At 42.1% G+C, this 19,865-nt stretch overlaps 1 protein-coding gene across 7 annotated transcripts in view; it reads right to left on the reverse strand.

Moving 5' to 3' along the window:
- MAEA (macrophage erythroblast attacher, E3 ubiquitin ligase) overlaps positions 1–19,612 on the reverse strand; it is a 50,169-nt gene extending 30,557 nt beyond the window's left edge. Inside the window, exons 1-3 of one of the 7 annotated variants that reach the window (XM_064653467.1) lie at positions 19,353–19,494; positions 11,529–11,627; positions 1,594–1,776 (exon numbers count right to left, since the gene is read on the reverse strand). In XM_064653467.1, coding sequence (XP_064509537.1) covers positions 1,594–1,701 — 108 coding nt within the window. In that variant the 5' untranslated portion in view covers positions 1,702–1,776; positions 11,529–11,627; positions 19,353–19,494. Of the gene's footprint in view, positions 1–1,593; positions 1,777–11,528; positions 11,628–19,352 lie in introns of all 7 variants that reach the window. The other 6 variants (XM_064653464.1, XM_064653463.1, XM_064653468.1 and 3 more) reach the window with 6 other exon arrangements.
- Between the last annotated feature and the right edge of the window lie 253 nt (positions 19,613–19,865).

The raw sequence follows: 19,865 nt of genomic DNA on the forward strand, positions 1-19,865 counted from the left end.
GCTGTGTTGAAAACCTCTCTTTTAAGAGTGAGTAAGGTGTTAAATAAAGGAACCATCTAATTCTATTATGGTCATCTCAGCAGTTCATCAGATCCTTGTCTAAGCATAGGAGGAAACAGAGATCCCACAGGGTCCAAAGGCCCTAAAGAAAACAATCATTTTGCTTGGGGCAGAGATTACAGAGAAGACAGTTGGGAGTGAAGGGTTTGGAACAGAAACAAGACCTTTGTATTTCAGAAGACTTTTACTGTTAAACAAATTTTTTTTTTTGCCTTTTGTTATTTCTGAGCAGCTACAAGATTCTCCAGTCTTTCAGGCAATCAAAAACAAATGAGCAATTACATAAAAATGGAGCTTTGCACCCAAAACATTAAGCAATGCCTTCAGACACACCCCCACAGTCAGCAAAGATTTAACAAGTAAATAACTTTTACTCCTCCACATCATTACTACACACCTACAAGCAAAATCCAACACTTCTCTCAGAAATAGCACTTACTTCTTTCTGTAAGTAATGGAGAAGTGAAAAAAAACCATATCCTTCAAGACCTCTTTAAGTCTCACAATCCAAAGATGAAAAGAGCAATTAATTTATGAAGTCTTTTGCAGAAGAGCTTTTCAACCCAGCTGACTTTTCAAGCAGAAAACCCCAAATCAACATACATGACAATGTTATTTTCATGTTACAAAGCTCCAAGGTATTTTGATGCTTCACTTAATACTGTCTCAAGATTTATATCTGTTGGTTATTTCATTTAAGTTTTAATGAAATGACTCTGCTACTATGTTTCATCTGTTTATTTTTGGAGAAGCACTGCTTTAAAGTCAGGCGACAGAGCTATTTTCATTTTTCTGCAAGACTTGTTTCAAGTAAGTGTTCTGATGACTCTCAGGATGAATAATATTCCCATCCAAAATAAGGATGGCTTATACTTCTTTTTCTAAGAACATATACATCTTTTTCTAAGAAAGATGTGGTAAAGGCATGAAAGGCTGGCTGTATTTTGTTCAAGCTTAACAGTTAGGAGCAGGTTATCTTGCCAAATTTTGTTTAAAATGCTCTTAATATTCCCTAGGAATCTTTCAGCTTGCAAGTTTAGTGTTTATAAAAAAAATTTCAAGTAACAATTCAGGACAACTCGCACCTTCTTCTGCAAAAAAGCCTCAACACTGCATACATCTATTCCTGTACTGGAGGTCAAACATTTTTCAGCTTCATCTTCTACCTGTTTTGCTCTTTGAGTGATCAATTAATGCTACTGGCACAAAGCTTTCCATTAGACAAGCAGGAACTCATACAAATCAATTCATTTTGCTACTATTTCTTTTTGTGGGTAGCAAAATTCCTTTTCAGGACTAAAAATATGTATTAATTTTACCTCTCAACAGAGGTTTGTTGTGCTTAGCCGTGGAACACCGAGTCACGTTTCACAAGTACAGCAAAGCAAGATTTCAGTGTGCATTCCAAGGCCTTCATTTGAAGTGCCAGTAACACTCTTTATCTGGAGAAGAAAACCTGAGCAGACAGCACTGCAGAAAACTGCTTCTGTTTGCTCTGCAAAGACCAAGCAGCGAAGGTAGAACAGCACTTACCTTGCGTTTCAGAACACTGAGCTTTTCAACTACTCCATCCAGGAGACTGACGACTGAGTCCACAGCAGGACAACTGCTCAGTGTCTTCTCCAGCTCTGCCACCACCATGGTGACGTGGCTGGTCTCCCGGTCAATGTTCTTCTGTGCGGCCCGGAATCGTTTGTTCAGTGTTTCGTACGGCACCTGAACGGGAGATATCAGGTCATCAGAACTTCTGTATTTAAAACAGTCAGGTCCTCTAGAGTTTAGAGAGGCTGATGATTTCATCTGATGCACCCCCAAAGCACACCTCGGTTCCAGGAGACTAGAGGTCATCAACTGAACTTGAGTTCTCGTATCAAAGCCCTTATTTAAGGCCTCTCAGCAAGGACCTAACACTTCAAAGATTATGAAAAAATGACAGGACATAAATACTGCAGTTTCTTTTCTGGTACCAGTTTTACCTATCTTGCCTTGGCTGTGGCAAGCACTGATAGAAACGAAACAGTCCAGGGAGAATAGAAAGCAAAGACAAATGGGTCTCTACAAAAGGAAAGCTACAAGTTAAACAACAACCAAGAGATCACCCTTCAGCACTTGATTTTTTAAGTTTACATTTCTTTCCTTCAGGAATTCATTAAAGAAAAAGTTACCTTTGAGAAAGCATCTATAATGCATATTGGCTACTAAAAAACGTATATATAGTACACCAACAGTTATTTAGGAAACCTAATAGGACTCCTACATAGTTCTGCCCACAAAAGATTACTTTTGAACATTACTTCCCCTGGGACTACAAGGAACACCAAGAGAAATTCCATGTAAATTTTCATTTAGTGATAAAGCTCTGCATGACTAAGTTGGTTAAATTCCTCTCAGCCAGGCTTCATTCCTGGGTGAGATCAACCAGTCTTGGAGGTCTCCTGCCCTACTTGTTCCACACCTTTATGGGACAGTCATATCTAAACTGCTACTGATGGCAATTAAGGACACATATATGGGAGTAGTCTACAGCCTGGTGAATGATTTGGGAAAAGCTTCCAGTAAATGCTAAGCTGCTCCCATCATGTTGTTTCCACTACAGTGACAGCACAGGCAATTTGGACAGGAAGGTCTATTACTTCACAGAAATGGGAATTTTAAAAAACATTCCAGCATTGTACACTTAATTAATCTAAATCTTTTATCTTGAAAAACTCCATGAGAAGTTCTTTCAGGTAGTTATGATAACCCTGATTGCTTTTCCATTAATCAAAGGCATAATTTCACCAGCAATCAGATTATGCGCGTTAAAGGTAAAACAGGAAACGCGAATCAGTGCTCTGTTTGGTACATATCACATTTATGTTTGATTACAAATCTTTCAAGCATATAACTTCTAATCAATTATATCAAGGTCTCCATTTTCCTCACTCTAATCTTTCTCATGCAAGAAAGTGTCCCCAGGGGCCACACTCCTTTTAGGCTCCATTAGAAAGAGGTTACTCCATTAATCACTGCAGTTCCCTATTAGAGAACAGTTTGGTTCAGGGTAAGCATTTGCTTTCCAAGACTTTGCATGACCTACAGGAGGTTGTTCTTATTTGTAGTAGAAATGTAACACAAGGATACTCCTGATAAGATATGAAAGGGCTCTCTTCTTCCTCTCAGGAACACTGAAATGATCTATTTAATGGTTTTTGGCATCTCAAACTAAGAACTAAACAAATGTCAGAACAAGCCTTTAGCACAGGAAGCATCAAGCTAAAACAATTATTTTCCTTATACATCTTGCCCTAAAATCCCAGCAGTCCACCCACCCAAAACTCAAACCACATAAACCATCACAATTAACAGGCTTCAACGCCTACTTAGTTGCCTATATAACCATCTTTTATTCGATCTACAACTCTCATTCCTCCATTTCACAAAAAGTAGGAAACATTTTAGAGCCTCATAGACAGAAGGGATGTTTGGGGGGGCCATTATTTTGACATCTCAAGCTTTTGAACACGGAAACTTATTTCCAAGACTTGATGTCAGACAGCATTAAGACAACTTTTTCATTTTCCTCCCCCTGCATTTTTCTTACTGTTCACTGAAGAACATTTCTGCAAGTATTTTGTTAATCAGCTTTCCATGCCACACTGCAAAGCTACATCAATCAAAACTTGCACAAGCTACTACTTTTTGACTACAGGAAGTGCTTTTGTTAAATTTTGAGCAGGACACAGATCTAGTCAGTTTGAAAAAACGTCCCTGTTTAATCTCCCTTTTCCCTAGTTCCTTATCTGCAGTTCCTATTGCAAGAGCAATAACAGCTCCAGTTTCCTGTGCTCTGTCTCTTTAGTGTGCAGATTTCTGGCACAGTTTGTGTTCATATGACATTTAGAACAATTGAACTTTCATTTTCAGCTGGCATCATTATATATCATTTAGAATGCATCTAGGTGCAATAGGTTTTTGAATATTGTTTTATTTTTTTCCCCTCTACCCTAAAAATGATCTGACTATCCTGTGTGGAAGAGGCTGTGAGTTGAACTGCTCTGCCATATACTCTGAGAAGTAAATAAACATATTGCAAAACATAACTTTAGTGTACCAATAACAAGGGAAATGAAAGGTACAATGAAATTATTTGCATAACTGAAGCTGGCAGTAAATACTCTTTACCACAGCTTTTCATAATTTGCACAAGCACTTGTTTCTTACTATAGAGCCATCAGTTTTTAAGAGAATATTGGTAAATTGTCCCCAGGTACAGCTTTCACACTCTCTTTACAGGACTAGATTCTATGGATGCCAAAATTTAGAAATTGCAACTGCTACATTCCTTTCAGAGAAAGCATTTTATCTCTACTTTGCATCTTGATCCACTGGTTCTTTTGTTACTCCTACAGTTCCAAGGCTCCAAAGATTCTGCTGCCCAGTACTGGTTTGCTTTACTGCAGAACTCTTCAAAAGTTACAGGCTCTGTACCAGTAAATTCATTTTTCCCCTCCAATAATGAAAGTAAATGGAAGGAGAACATTAAGTTTTCTGGACAATGCAATTCTAAAAATTCTTAATTATGGTTCCCTTTAATTTTCAGTTCCTGTTTAGAAAACAGTGAACACCAAACTTTTTGGATCAAGAGACAGGTGCAAAATTTAAATATCATTAGTTGTTAGAGACCTTCAATCTTTCCTGCCAGTACCATTCTGTGACCCAGCCTGAACTACACAGTCTTTAGGGGGAAAAGTGACCTACAGAACTCTGCCTAGGGAAGCATTACCTTAAGAAAAAAGAATGAGTTACCAAACATCAAAAAAATTTGAAATAAAGCAGCAAGTACTGACCAGAATGTGTTCTGTATAAGCACAATACCAACTTGTCTGACTCGTTAGAGCTTGAAAAACCACACCCAGCTGGCTCATACCATGAACACACAAGAGGATACAAAGGAGAGTTGTAAAATACTAGTGGGCAGCACATTTAAATCCAGTGTCACTAAACAGATTCTGCTCCTTTTGTTCATCAGCTTCCACAGCTGCAGACACATTATTCAACTTCAGCATGTACTAAACCAGGTCCAACTTAAATCTAGTGAAAAGGAATTTGACTGAAGTTAGAATAGCCTACACAAGGGGTAAAATTACAGTAACATAAAGTTTTTCCAAGATCAAAATTTTGCTGTGATATGAAGGAAAGTCTACTTGGCTGGAGGCTTCTGCAAATGTAGTGTGTCTGTTTCCAGGTGCTAAATGCCAACAGAGAGGCAGAGAAAACTGATTAACCTGATATTTTCTTCATTTCAGGAGTTACTTCACTCTGGTTTTAGAAAGCCAGAAAACTGGTGTGCTCTCCCAGAACACGCTCCAGCAACCTCTAGCTGTGGAGACAAGACTTAGGAGAGGATCCTTCTGGATCTGCAAGCTTGAACTGGTGGAAGAGGAGGACAGACTGCCCTGAGAGCCACATATTGGTTGTGGAGTGCAGGCAGTAGAAAGCTGCAGAGCTCAGGATGTCTGAGGCAGTTTTTAAGCACACACTCAATTGTGATGTTTACTGCCTGGCCTTCAGCCCCAAAAGCCCATGAATGCCAATAAGGTACCAAACCAAGACTGAAAGTTCTAAAATCATGGAGTGGCTAAAACTGTTCAAATTGGGCAACTATAGGCAAACTTTTCACAAGCTACATCAAATGTAACTCGAAATACCCTTAAATATAGTGAATTTAATACTAAATACATTTTCATTAAAATACAGTTTTCAGTAATCACTAAGTGATTCCATTTTCTTGAGTTTTTTGAATACATATTAAAACTAGGGGGGTAAAAGCCAGCATTAAACGCTTACATATATTGTAACCTGATGGTTAGCAAACTGTATACACTTCTCAAGTGTTAATTACCAGCCTGAAAATAAATATTTAACAAAATATAAACAATATGAAGCCAACTGCATCCTGAGCTGCATCAAGACAAGTGTGACCAGCAGGTCAAGGGAGGCTTCTGCCCTCGTGAAGCCCCACCAGCAGTGCTGCATCCAGCTCTGGAGCCCCAAACGTGAGAAAGACATGGACATGGAGCAAGTCCAGAGGAGACCACAAAGGTGATCAGAGGGCTGGAGCACCTCTCCAATAAAAACAGGCTGAGAGAGCTGGGGCTGTTCAGCCTGGTGCAGAGAAGGCTCCATGGAGACCTTCTAGCACCTTCCAGTGTCTAAAGGGGCTACAGGAGAGCTGGGGTGGGGCTTTTGACAAGGGCATGGAGTGACAGGACAAGGGAGAATGGCTTTAAACTGTCAGAGGGCAGGTTTAGATTAGATACTAGGAAGAAATTCTTTACTGTGAGGGTGGTGAAGCACTGGAACACGTTGCCCAGCGAAGCTGTGGATGCTGCATCCCTGGAAGTGTTCAAGACCAGGCTGGATGGGGCTTTGAGCAATCTGATCTAACAGATATGGCAGGGAGGTTGGAACTATATTATCTTTAAGGTCCCTTCAAACCAAACCATTCTGTGGTTCTAAACCAGCCAATCCGTTACACAGCATCCTACAATGCATATTGTTTTCACACTCATTATCAACATTTTAATGAGATTCTTCATTTTTCTTTTCAGGGTTTCCTAAAAGTATCTATGTGCACACACTTAGTACTCTATCCATTAATCAAATAAACAGAAATAGCAGCTGATCATACTGTCACCCCAGCTCTTGCTTATCTCTACAGGCTCACAGAACACTGGCTTTACAAAACTTGCAACAAGAACATACCATCTATAGTCTTTAAAAATATCGAAGGGGACAGGAGAATGCAAATCCTTTTCCCCTCATAGAAGTTCATTAATTACAGCGATCAAAGCTTAAAAGGCTTTGCTACCTCAATGGCATTTATGTTGGTGTAAGTCAGACATTCAGCCTGGACTCAGGCTCCTTTTAGCACCTTGAATTCCCTTAGGCAGCTTAATGGCATTTCGAGAATGCAGCAAAGTTTTTGCCTTGTTGCACATTCACAGCTTCTCCAACTGACACAGTCACTCCCTCATTAAGCACCTGTGGTTTCCAAACAAATTGGATACATACACTGCCCAAGGGCTCTCTGCTTGGGGGAGAGTGCAACATAACAGAACAAACATGAGCTGTGGCAAGGTCTTCTTTGCAGAGGTGTTGTGGTCCTCCAGCCACCAGGGAGGAAAAGGAGTCACAGCTAGAAATCCAGCACTCATTACCATCAGAGCCAACACACACGTCCACTTTATTCATCTAGAGTTCAAATAAGTAACTGGAACTACGAGGGCTCTATAGAAACAGGAGAAGCATAAGAAAGATGAAGAAAAGCATCTACAGAACTGAGTTTGTGACCCAGCAACAAAGGAGAACAGAAAGTCTTAGTTCTAAATGCCTTGTCTTTACTGGTAAGGTCTTCTCCTAAGCCTTCCTGATCATCTATGAGCAACTGAGTCTGGGGAGAGAGGTACCATTCACACAGGAGGTCCAAAGCAAGCTGAAGATACACAGGTACATGGGAGCAAAAGGGAAGGAGGGAGCTCACAGATGACACTGCAAAGCTGCTACCACTGCTGGAATGTCATGGTGAACAAGGGAAGTTGTCAGGGGCTGAAAAGGGCAAGCTTCCTACCTCTACTCCAAAAAGAGAACCCAGAAGATCATGGAAACTACAGGCTGGTCTGCCTCATCTCAGTTCTTGGGAAAGTTACATTAAAACAAAAATTCATATGGAAACCATTTCCAAGCTTATAAAGGTGACTAGGAATAACCAGCCCAGATTTGCCATAACCAACTCAAGCTGGACAACACTGCTTTCAGTGATGGACTATCTCTGAATGGCAGGAGTGCACTGGCAGCCCTTAATAACAACGTTAGTGAGGTTTTTCACACCACAATACCCTTGTAGCCAAACTGGGGAAATGTGGACTCAGTGGCTGGAATACAAGACAGGTTAGGGACTGACTGGAGGGCCAAGCTCAAACAATAATGGTTGGGGGTTCAAAAGCTTCCTGGTGGCCAATTACAAGTACTGCTTGATTCCCAAGCAATGTTATCAGCTCCAGCATACATGTGTCATCTTCACCCATCGGCGCTGTGGAACACACAGAAAGCTCACAGAGCGAGTGGAGTGCTTGGCAATGCTGGGGGGCAGATCTGCCATTCAGAAGGAACAACAAGCTGGAGAAACACACCAAGAATTCCATGAAATGCAATCAAAGGAAAAACCAGGGCCCTGCACCTGGCACAAACCCACCTTTAGCACACACTGTGGAGTAACGGGTGAGGATCACCTCTGCAGGAAAAGGTGCAGAGGTTCTGATGGACAGCAGGTTGGACATGAACCAGCTACAGACTCTTGTGGCAATGAAAGTTCACCACATCCCAGGCTGCATTGGCAAGACTAAAGGCAGTGGGCTGAGAGGAGTGATTGTTTATGCTCAGCACTCCTGCAGACTCATCTGGAATACTGAGTCTGGTTTTCAGGTCATTTCCCCCTCCTATTAAAGAAGAGATGCTGACAAACTGGAAGGAGTCCAGAAGGCTGCCACCACAACAGTGAGTTGCTTGGAGGATACAAAACCCAAGAGAAGCTGAAAGAGGCAGGCTTGTTTTACTCACAGAAGGGAAGGCTACAGGGAGCTGGGAGCTGATAGAAGGTTTCTACTACCTAAAGGTGAAGGTCATAGGTAAGAGCCAGCCAGACTTCTCTGAGTTACAGAACAAAAGGGAAGGAGGCAGTTGACAGCTTGCACTGAAGAAAATTCCAGTTGGACATAAAGAAAAAAAATATTTCAACCCGGAGAATTGGTAAGCACTGGAACAACAGCTGGCAAGGATGGAATCTCCACCCTTCAAAACCTTCAGAACTAGGCAGGGCCCTGAGCAACTCAGATTAGCTTTGAGGTTAGCCCAGATTCAAGCAGAAGCCTGAATTACAGTGTTTGCAGGGGTACTTTCTTACCTTAATCTTATTACTTCATCTCTAAAGGGACTGAATTATAGATCCCCACTGCTAATTTAAACCCCAAATACATTTCCATATGAAGAACTGAATGGCCATATTGCCTAAGACCAAAAGTCCTCCTCTGTCATCATCTTTTCTTGAGCCAGAGATGGGAGTTTAATAGTAGAAACACCACAGAGTGTTTCTCACCCATGAACTCTGCTGGTTGCTGTTGACCCAACTTTTAGCACTGCAACATCCTGTGGTGAGATGTTTCACAGCCTCACAGTGTGTGAAGAAATACTCTTTGGTTTTGACTTGTCAACAACCAGCCTCATTTGAAACTCTTTTGTTCTTGTTTTGGAAGCAAAAATGGGAACACACTTTCTCCCACATACTTCTCATGTATCTTGAGATTGAAAAGGTTCTTTCTAAACTATTCTTTGAAGACAGACATTCCATATCTCTAATCATTCTTGCCCTCCTGTTGACATTTTCCAGTTCTAGTACATCCTATTTCAGGACGAGGGAAGGAAGAAAATAAGAGTAACTCATACCTCTTGAGAGAAGCAGCAGCCATGGATTTTCATTGCTATTTAATGAGGTTCTCCTTTCTTCCCTTTCCCAACACTTCTGTCCTATGTTTGTCTACATTAACCCAACCACTCACAGGAAACATTCACTACAACCTCAAGATCCCACTGAGCAATGATAATCATTTCTGACTCAGTTATTTTATATATATATATATATATATGACTGGGATTACTTTTCTTTCCACCACACCTAAAAACTATATCACACCACACTAGCATGTATTGAATTTGATCTATTTTAACATCCATTTAGTCTCTCATTCTTCTTCTCAAATGCTTCACACTTGGGCTAAATCTGTAATACCTTGATTATCTCAGTATCATCAAGGAAACTGTTCCATCTCAGCACACTCTCTCTCTTCCAGGCTGCTCAATCAGTTGAATTCCAGCCAGACCGGCTGAGATGCCAGCAGAACCCTCACACCAACCTTCCACCGTTACAGAGGTTGGCTTCCAAATCTTGATGGTTGGTTTTTATCTTGCCCAGTACCACACAAGGTACTTCCCACATAAGGACTTCCGTGTTCTTTCTTGCAAGAGTTCCTGGTAAGGCTTATCTCCAAAAAACACTCAGTAATGCGAATGAACTATCAACCAAATCCACCTCACCACCTCCTTTAATATTTTAAAAAGACTCCAGTATTTTTACATGGCATGCCCTTTTCAAAAGTCACATTTAACTGCTGTACATTATTCCATATTTGATTAGTAAGGGCAGTATTTCTGCATCAATAAGCCACTGGCTGGAAGGGAAAAATCAATTACATATATTAAGAATCTCACCAGAATTTTACTTAAGGAAGAAGCACTGAAACAGTCTTCTACTTTGTCTTCCTTTCACAGCTATCCAACAAAATCCTCAGACTACTCCAGCATTTATCAGAGAGTTTCCAGAGAATTAGGGGGAGGACTGGACACAGGCTTATTTCTCAAGCCAAATAAGCTTTTTATAAAAAAGTGTTACATCCTGCATTTCTACTCCTTTAGAGGTGCAGGATGTTAGGCCAAAGTGTAATGGCCACTGGGTGAAACTTCAAATATCAGCTTGATGCTGCCCACAAGTTTTTCCAACCGGTACAGAGCAATATTGAAAGACTGAACCACACGTTTCTTTCATGATTAAAGTTTTGCAAAAAAATGTAAGCCTTTAACCTCCCCCAAGGCTGTAGCCTTACACTAGACCTTTAGGTCACATACTACAATAGGCTAATTTCCTTCTTTACTCATGCAGATTCGAACCTAAAAAACTCCAAATAAAAATGGAAACTACAACCCAGTCAATCTCTTTCAGACCACAACATTAATCAAAAAGAGTTTCTACCCCACAGTGATCACACATTGGAAACTAGTTCAGATGCAGCAGAAAAAAGTAAAAATCAGTTTTTATAGTATCACTTGATTGTTGGAAATTACAGAGCAAAAGTGAGACTTCAAAAAAGTCATCACTATTGAAGGAAGAATTATTTGGCGGTGAAAGTAAGACCATTTCCCAGAGGCCTGTAAACAGGAATTTTCAAAGGTTTATTTTCTAAAAACTGATTTCATAGAAAACAGTGTAGACAACAGAAACAAGCATCTTTTACACAGGTTTGCAGTTCTGTAAAAGAACATCCACTTTCCTTCTGTATTTGAAAGAAAGAAGTTAATTGGGTCTAGCTTTACAGCAGCACCAACTCATACGCAGGGCACTTTTAACTGTATATCCTGACTTTACAGATGTCTGTGTGAATCATCCTTCCTCAATGTTACAGTCTCCTGGCTGAAAGCAACTCTTTCCCACATAAAATGTGATTTTTAAAAGACACAAATACCTACATTGTGTATATTCTCAAATTAACTCAGTCATGGGCAGGACGAATCGGAAAAATGTTATCAAGTACATGAAGTCACATAACTAGTGGGAAGAAAAAAAAAGTTTCAAGAAATATAAAATAAAAGAGTCCTACCAGATTAGGTGGGGGGGAACCATTACAGAACTATGCTCTCCTTTCAAGGGTCAGAAAAATGATGTGCTTCCTCTCCTCAATTGTGTTAGCTTATAACACCTGAAAAGCACCAGAGATTTGTATGAATCTACAGGTCTCCAAGACAATTCAGTTGAAGACTTTCTGAGGTATAAATAAGCTTTTTCAAACGCCGTGTATCATGCCCTTCCATGAAAGCCACAGACAGGTAGGGAGCAGAAAGAGAAGTGCAGGGAGGAAGTTGCCTTTCAAAAAACTAGAAGCAAAGACAACTAAGTTCTACTTTGGGAAAGAGGAAGTATGGCAACATGGAGAAAATAAGCATCTCCTGAAGAGTTTTAATAAACAAACAGTGTCAAGAGGAAAAGTAAACCCTGCAAGAAACCCCTTTGAGCATTAAGCTGTTTCCTTGGGACTAGAGTAGATCACCATGCTCACCTTCAACAAAACAGAAGTAGAGGACATCTATTAGACGTGACGCCATTTGAAAAATGAGGTAGGATACAATGAACTACTGAACATTTTCCCTCAAACCAGCAACCATTAAGTATTTCCATGCAGAATTACTGAAATTCTGTATTTTTATATACTTCATTTTTTCCTCTACAAGTCTTGGATTATTTCAGAACAGAGTCAGCATCATTATTTGGCACTGAACTCATCCAAAATGTAAATGATATCACCACTTATTCACAGAGTGAATTTTTCTGATGAGTAGCTCTTATCAATTCCTTGAAATAATACGATTTTCTTTGTTCTAGGCAAAATCCGAAAAGGAAAAGAAAGTTACAAAAAGGAGAAGTAGTATATTTCAGTAATGAGTGGCTTATAATAATGTCTAGATTTAGGTTTAATTAGGTGAAAGCATTAATATAAACTCTTGAAGAGATATAGATCAACACAAAATAATTTCATAAGCCTAAATGCAGTTGCGAGTAATTTGGATTTTTTAAAAAAATAACTCTTTTTAAAAACAGTTTCAGTGTTTTTGAAGTGTAAAGCTTAGCAGTTTGCCTTAGTTAAAAACAAGTCAGTTTTACAACTCGGGGAGACAGTACTGTGTATTCTAGAGCAGCTGTGTCTAGAAAGAAAGTATCATTATATTATTCAAAGCTGCTACTTCAATTCAGGAGAGAATTAGCAGCAAAAAATCTTGACTATCCATCTGCTACACACATACTTAGTCAACAGAAGCAATCATAATCCTTCCAAATATTATCCTTTTACACGAACTGCAAGTAACTTATTTCTGAATACATTATGAACTTTTGAACAAGGCTTCCTACACAAAAATTAAGCCATTTTACAGTCACAGAAAACTGTCTTGCATCCTTATGTAAGCAGGTTGAAGCCATTTTAGAGCCCTGTCTAGAGCCACCCGCAGGACATCAGAGGTCAGTCCTTTCCAATGCACTTGTTTGTAGCTGCCATCCCGGTCTCACGCCCTCAAAACACATTTCTTCTCTTTTCTTCTTTTAGTAGAAATATTGGAGTACTAACATGAACCTAAGCATTGCTTCCTGTCCAAAGCAGCAGCTGAGTTGCTCAGCTAAGGTCACACAGCACGTTTGTGTCCTGAGAAAGTCCCTCCGTCTGTTTTGATTCTCCTTTCTTCTCCAAATATTTGTTCATTTTAATCACAGTACCACCTCTTTACATGAGAGAGGTCATCGTCCTTCTGTGTGTTTGCACAGTCCACACACCATGGTACTGGCTGGAGCCTCTAGGCTAGAGATCCCATGTCCAATCAGATTGCTCCCAAAATAATCTAGTCCGGCTGAAGTGACAGCATTTCTCTTAAAGACAAATAATTAAGCATTATTGATTCAAATTAGGAGACCTGCATCAGAATATATGAATGACCAAAGTTCTACTCAATATATTATCCATCTTACTTTAGTTTTCACTAGTTTACGAGTCATGTTAATCCACGAGCACTCAAAAAAAAAAGCTGAGGTGAATCAAGAGCAGGTTGTGAAGCAGTTAAATTACTGGCTATCAAAATGAAGGTATCGTTACAAAAACTTGCCTTATTTAAAAAAGCAATAATGTATTCTAAGTAATATAGCATATTTCATATTCTGGGATAGTAAACACTTCCCATAAAGTGCATCTCCAGGCTGTGAGCTGTGGCAGGTCAAGTGTACAAAGAGCAGTTTTTTGACTTTACAAGGACTGATGGATCTTTGCCCTTATAGCAAATACCCATCTACCAAAACAGTACTTCCCTAAATCTGTGGGCCCAAAAGGCACACTCCTATGCTGATTAACATAGGAACTACTGAACTGAAGGACAATGGGAAGATGTTTAGGGAGATAAAAATTGACACTGGATAACCACAACGTCCAGCAAGAGCTCCACTTCTATCTCTCCAAGCAGGGAAGCTTTTTATCTCCTATCACAATATCTAGCAAACATCTGAGGTTTATCTTTACTCCTGTTTCCCAAGTCTTGAAAAATATCCACTATGCAAAGAAACAAACATTTCACCAATATTCTTGCTTTATATCAACACTTAAAGACCCCAACATGCCAGCTACTGTACAAACACATTCCTACAGTGGAAAACATACACAAACCACACTCACAAGATCACAGGCCACTGCTCTGTGAAAACACAACTCAAGTATGCTGCAACTGGGAATTGCAACATCAGCTAAGTGTTCACTTTGAAGCTACTAACAGGAGATCTTCTGTGAGGTGTTTGAGAATATCTTTGCTAAAGTATTTTCCTACAGGCACAATGGAGTACTGATAACCAAGCAACAGCTCTAGCTCACAGCCACACTGTTACTTACTGCCTTTTATTGTGTCTTTTTCTCACCTTAATAATTTTAAAATATATTTTGAGTGGGCAGGGGTGGAAAAAAGACCAACGGGAGCCAACTCCTACTTCAGCTGCTTCACAACATCAAACTTCTTCTCAAGTCCCACAGTTATCACATTTTTCTCAAAACATGTTTCTCAGAACAGAGCCCAGTGCAGAAGAACAAGAGCAGTACAAAAGATGTCACACTTGTTTGCTGACACACACACGATGTGTCAAAACAGGAAGTGCATTATTCAGTGTGGACATTCAGCACACTGGGTGAGTCACAGCACCTGGTCTGAATATGGATTTAGTGTAAGTGTTCACTATGAGTTAGTGCAGAGCTGACTTACCAACACCCAGCTTATTTTGCAATGTTCTGCTTGAGAAGCACTTCACAAATCAGGTAACAATCTAGAAAGGAGGCTACAAGGGAGCAGAGAGAGACTTTTGACAAGAGTGACATAGCGACAGGATGATGGGGAATGGCTTCAAACTGAGAGAGGGCAGGTTTAGACTAGGTGTTAGGAAGTTTTTTTATTGTGAGGGTGGTAAAACACTGGGACAGGTTGCCCAGAGCAGCTGTGGATGCCCTATCCCTGGCAGTGTTCAAGGCCAGGTTGGATGGTGCACTGAGGAACCTGGTCTAGTGGAAGGTGTCCCTGCCCATGGCAGGGCAGTTAGAATTACTTATTTAGGGTTCCTTCCAACCCCAAGCATTCTATGGTTCTAACATCATTATATATACATTTTTTACATTGATGTACTTACAGTGAACTAGATGTTACAAGCTGTTACTTCTGTCCTTCTCAAGTTCTGCTTGATCCACTTTCACTGAACTTTTCCTGCTACATGCTCAAAGTTTTGACAAAAGTACTCTGACTCATAATATCCAAGTTATGTTCAAAACCAACTTACAGTGAAGCTTATAAATACTGGAAAAAATAAAGTAGAGCAACCAATTATACAAAAAATTAATCTTGCACCTTTTCTGCTTCTGTGGGTAAAGAAGTTGACCTGAACTGTTTGACACCTGCATTAGTGACCTGGATGATGGGTCAGAGTGCACTTCCAGTCTGCAGATGATACAAAACTGGGAGGGAGGAGTTGTTAATACGCCAGGTGGCTGTGATGCCATTCATAAGGACCTCAACAGGCTGGAGAAACAGCAAACAAGAAGCTCATAAAATTCAACAAAGGGAAATACCAAGTCCTACACTTGGGAAGAAGCACCCACTTGCACTAGGACATTCTGAAGTCCCACAGCCTGGAAAGCAGCTTTGTAGAATAGCACCTGGGGTCCTGGTGGACAAGTTGCCCATGACAGCAACACGTCCTTACAGCAAAGGCCACCGACAGCACCCTGGGCTGTGTTAGGAAACACTGCCAGGGGGTCAAGGAAGGTGACCCTTCCCCTCTACTCTAAAGAGGAGTCAGACCCACTCAAAGTGCTGTGTCCAGTTCTGGGCCTCCAGTACAAGAGAAACTTGGACATACTGGAACGAGTAAAGAGAAGGCCACAGAGATCACTAACAGATTGGAGCACCTGATATATGAAGAGGGGCTGAGAGATCTAGGATTGTTTAACTGGAGAAGACTCAGGGCTAGCCTTATCAAAGTGTATGAATTACCTGATGGAGGGAGTAAAGAAGATGGAGCCAGACTACTCTCAGCAGTGCCCAGTAAAAGGACAACAGGCAAAGGGCATAAATTGAAACACAGAAAATTTCTTGTAAACTAAAAGATTACTGTTTTTTTTAGTACCACAACAGCAGTCAATAAATAGCCTATAGGGTGGAATCTCCATCTTGGGAGGTAATTGAGAACAGTCTGGACATGGCTTTGAGCAACCTGCTCCAGCTGACCCTGCTTTGAGGGCAGGCCTCTGGACTAGACTGTCTCCAGAGGTCCGTTCTAACCTCAGCTATTCTGTGGACTTCGGATAGGAACAATGCACACTTCAGATAATCCAGTTCTCCTATATGTTCCCCTCTAACAGTCAGGTAAATATTTTATTTCCATGACAAACCAGTACCTTATTAAATCTGCTGTCAGTATTTCCCCTGCCAACAAAACAAGCCAAAGAGTGGCTCTGAGAAGGTGCTCAAGTATCCTGTGTTTCTACAGCTCTCCTGTTGATCAGCTGTTTCTTAAAGCAGTTGCAGTCCAGCTGACCCTAAACTGTTTGCCACAAACAGCCCAGGTAAGAACATTTTCACAAGTGATCATCGCTGCTTTTGGGTCTCCCATCTTCCACTCTTGGGGTCTTACTCCATAGAGCTTGCCAGTTCAGTTTAATAATTACTCACACTTCTAAAGATATGGATGAATTATCCAGCTTCCTGTCATCACTTGTTTATTATTGTTTCAGCAAAGAACTACGATAACAATGTTCACATTCATTCCTTGTCAGCTTTCATGTTACATCCTCTCATCTGAGACCAGAATTCTCTATCAGTAGGCTTTTTTAGAAAAAAAAAAAGGATTCCACAGCACTTTGGTAGAAGAATAGCTGACAACCTTCTTGTCCTTGAGAAGGGACTGGAGTGGGGAGGGGGGAATATTCAAGTATTATTTTGTACACTAAAACAGCCTCCCAAGACTGAGCTGAAAACTCTGTTTACTTCCCCTCAGCTGATGTGCTGAAGAATGGCTGAAGCATTTCCACTCCAGCAGCAGCCACAGTTTAGCTATGGAACAGGGATTTCCCTCTGCAGGCTGAAGCACTCTTTCACATGAAAAGCACTCTGTGGAACATACTGTAAATGCAGAACTATTACACAACTATTATCTAGTGATGTTGGCATGAGGAAGCTGGAGGGAGGAAACAGGAAGGATATAAATACAAATCTGCAGTCTTCTATATTTTACTCACATAAGGGAAAATCACCAGTGTCCAGAGTTCCAAGAGAAATATCTGAGCTACTATGTTGGTGAACAAAATTAAAAGTGATACACATTCATTTTACACAGCATTTGAATAAAGTAGAAATAAAAAATTCCCAGAGCCTCAGTCCCACAGAAGCTTGTGGGCACCTGACTCCTAAAGAACAAAATGGGATTTGATATCAACTTACTTCAGTAGACTTTAGCCTTCGTGCTCATTTCTCCCTGCTGCTTTTTCACCTCCACCACTAAAATGTTTTGATATATGACTCACAGCTAAGAACATTTCAGAGGACACATTCAAAAGATTTGAGCAGACACTGTTCTGACAGGTATTTTAAACAATGAAAAACATTGTTAAAGATTACAGAAAAAACCCAGAAGTTGAATGGGTGCTGGGAAGAATCAATAAACACCACCTTTAATGGGAAATTAAGAGTTTCAGTGGAAGGGTGTCTCACCCTCTTACTATTTAGCTTCGTAACTTTACAAACAACATTCCAATCTCTTATGTATATTTTTGTTGAGATTTTTTTGGGAAAAAGAATGCTTGTGGAAATAAAAGAATTAGTCCAAAATATTCTCTACCTTTTAAATAGCTGGCACCTTGACAATTGCTCTTAAGTCATAAGCAGCAAAACAAAAACTCACTGATCCTCACTGCCAGTAATTTTTCAGGAATGTAGCAAGCAAAGCTGAGATAACAACTGGGACACATCTAAAATGCAGTCTTAAAACGATCTTCTTAACATTAAATGCCTTCACATTTTTTCTGGCTGTGGAAAGTGCTAGAGAACTCTTTACAGCTATTTTAAAATATAAGCCTGACGCTGTCAGCTTTAAAGTACTTCTAGATGACAGAAAGCAGCCTTCCTATGTAAAACAGGAATCAACACTTTGTCCTTCTGCTTCTCGGACCCGAGTAGAAGGGAGCTGGGAGAGCGGAGGAGGACATGCAGAAGAACATGGTTTGAAAGCCTGCAAGACCAACACTGCAAAGAGCACACAATACTCGGTGTGCGAAGGCGCAGCGTGACCTCAGCACAACAAAGTTGACTTTGCATAAACATCTTCTATAGGCGACAAAATGTTGATACACTGACGCTAGAGATGTTTAAATAAGCATTTTGCACCAGAGAGCCTTCTCCCAGCTCCCTTCCCCAGTCACTGCTGTTATGTGGCAGACCTGCTTTATACACAATACAAGACTTCAGACAAAGGTTTCTGTGGATTCCTACGAGCATCATCCTTGCAGTTCTACAGCTCCCGAGGCACTCAGCGTTAAGGTCACCGCCGAGTCCTTCACCTGCTTTACAACACCTGGTTAAAGCCCAGGGACCATCTATGCAGCCCTGGGAAACCTCCACCCTGCAGACAGACCCAGCACCCCAGCGAGCACTCCCGTGCTTTTACCAAACTGCATTTTGCTTATTCGTCTCCACAGGCCTCCAGCCTTTTTTCCAGCACGTTTGTCCCTTTTTATATTTTCAAGCTCATCTCCACCTTCAGGGGACCAGGGAACCATATTCTACTACCACCTCCACTGCCTCCCCTTCAGCACGTCTCCTAACAACGCCACGTAGATCCAGATAATCATCTGGGATGAGCACTCCGGGCAGCCCCCGGTGTTCCTGCAGGAATATGTTCTCCTCACACGCCCCAAACCCTCTCCCCCAGCCCGGCTCGCCCCGAGCCCGCTCCCCCCTCACACCGCCCCGCCACCACCAGCACCTCACTTCTCCCTCTCCCAGCTGCCCGCCAGCTCTTTTTGTGTCCCCAGCGTGGCCCGGGGGCCTCCCCCGTCCCCTCAGGGCACGGAGACACCGGGGAGAGCCGCATATTCCAGGCACGTCCCTCTCCCTCAGCGGAGGGGGATGGGAAGAGCAGCAGCCGGAGCGGCACCAGCCGGGGCGTCAAAGCGGAGGGAAAACGGGGACAAGACGGGAACTGAGCGCTGGGAATCCCTCCCCAGCTCCATCCCGGGGCTCCCGAGGGCGAGCAGAAAGCAGAAGAGAGGAAAGGGGCTTCCCCTCAGCGCTGCTCCGGCGGGACGCTGAGGGCGGCATCGCGCTCCCCCCCCACCCCGCGCCGGGGGCGGCCCGGCACCCACCTTGAGAGTGGGGTACTCCTGCACCTTCAGGGTCATTGAGAGCTGGGCGGCCGATTCCTGCACCGCCATCTTGGATCGGGCACCGGCCGCCTTCCCCCCCTCCCCCCCCACACTCTTTTTCTCTCCCTCCCTTTTCCCTCCCGCCCTCCTTCCCAGCGCGTCCCGGCAGGAGCTACCTACGGCGCGCGCGGCATGCCGGGAGACGGCGCGCGCCCCGCCCCAGCCCTCATGGAATCGGGACGAACCAACACCACCCCCTTCTCCCCCCCTTCTCCCGCTCCGCCTTGGTACGCTCCAAGAGGGCGGGGAAAGAGCGATGGGGCGCCGGCCAATGAGCGCCGCCCTTTCTATACGTTTCTCCTCAGAGCTTGAGAAGCCGCGCCTGATTGGGCAAGCCGGCGCCAGGAATGGGGCGGGGCCGCGTGGGCGCGCGGACAAATCGAGCGCGATGACGGCATCGGGGTGGGCGGGACTTCGGAGGTTTATGGGCACTCTCTCCAGCCAGTGGCGACG

This window comes from Pseudopipra pipra, chromosome 4 (genome assembly GCF_036250125.1).
Source record: "Pseudopipra pipra isolate bDixPip1 chromosome 4, bDixPip1.hap1, whole genome shotgun sequence".
Taxonomy (NCBI): Eukaryota; Metazoa; Chordata; class Aves; order Passeriformes; family Pipridae; genus Pseudopipra; species Pseudopipra pipra.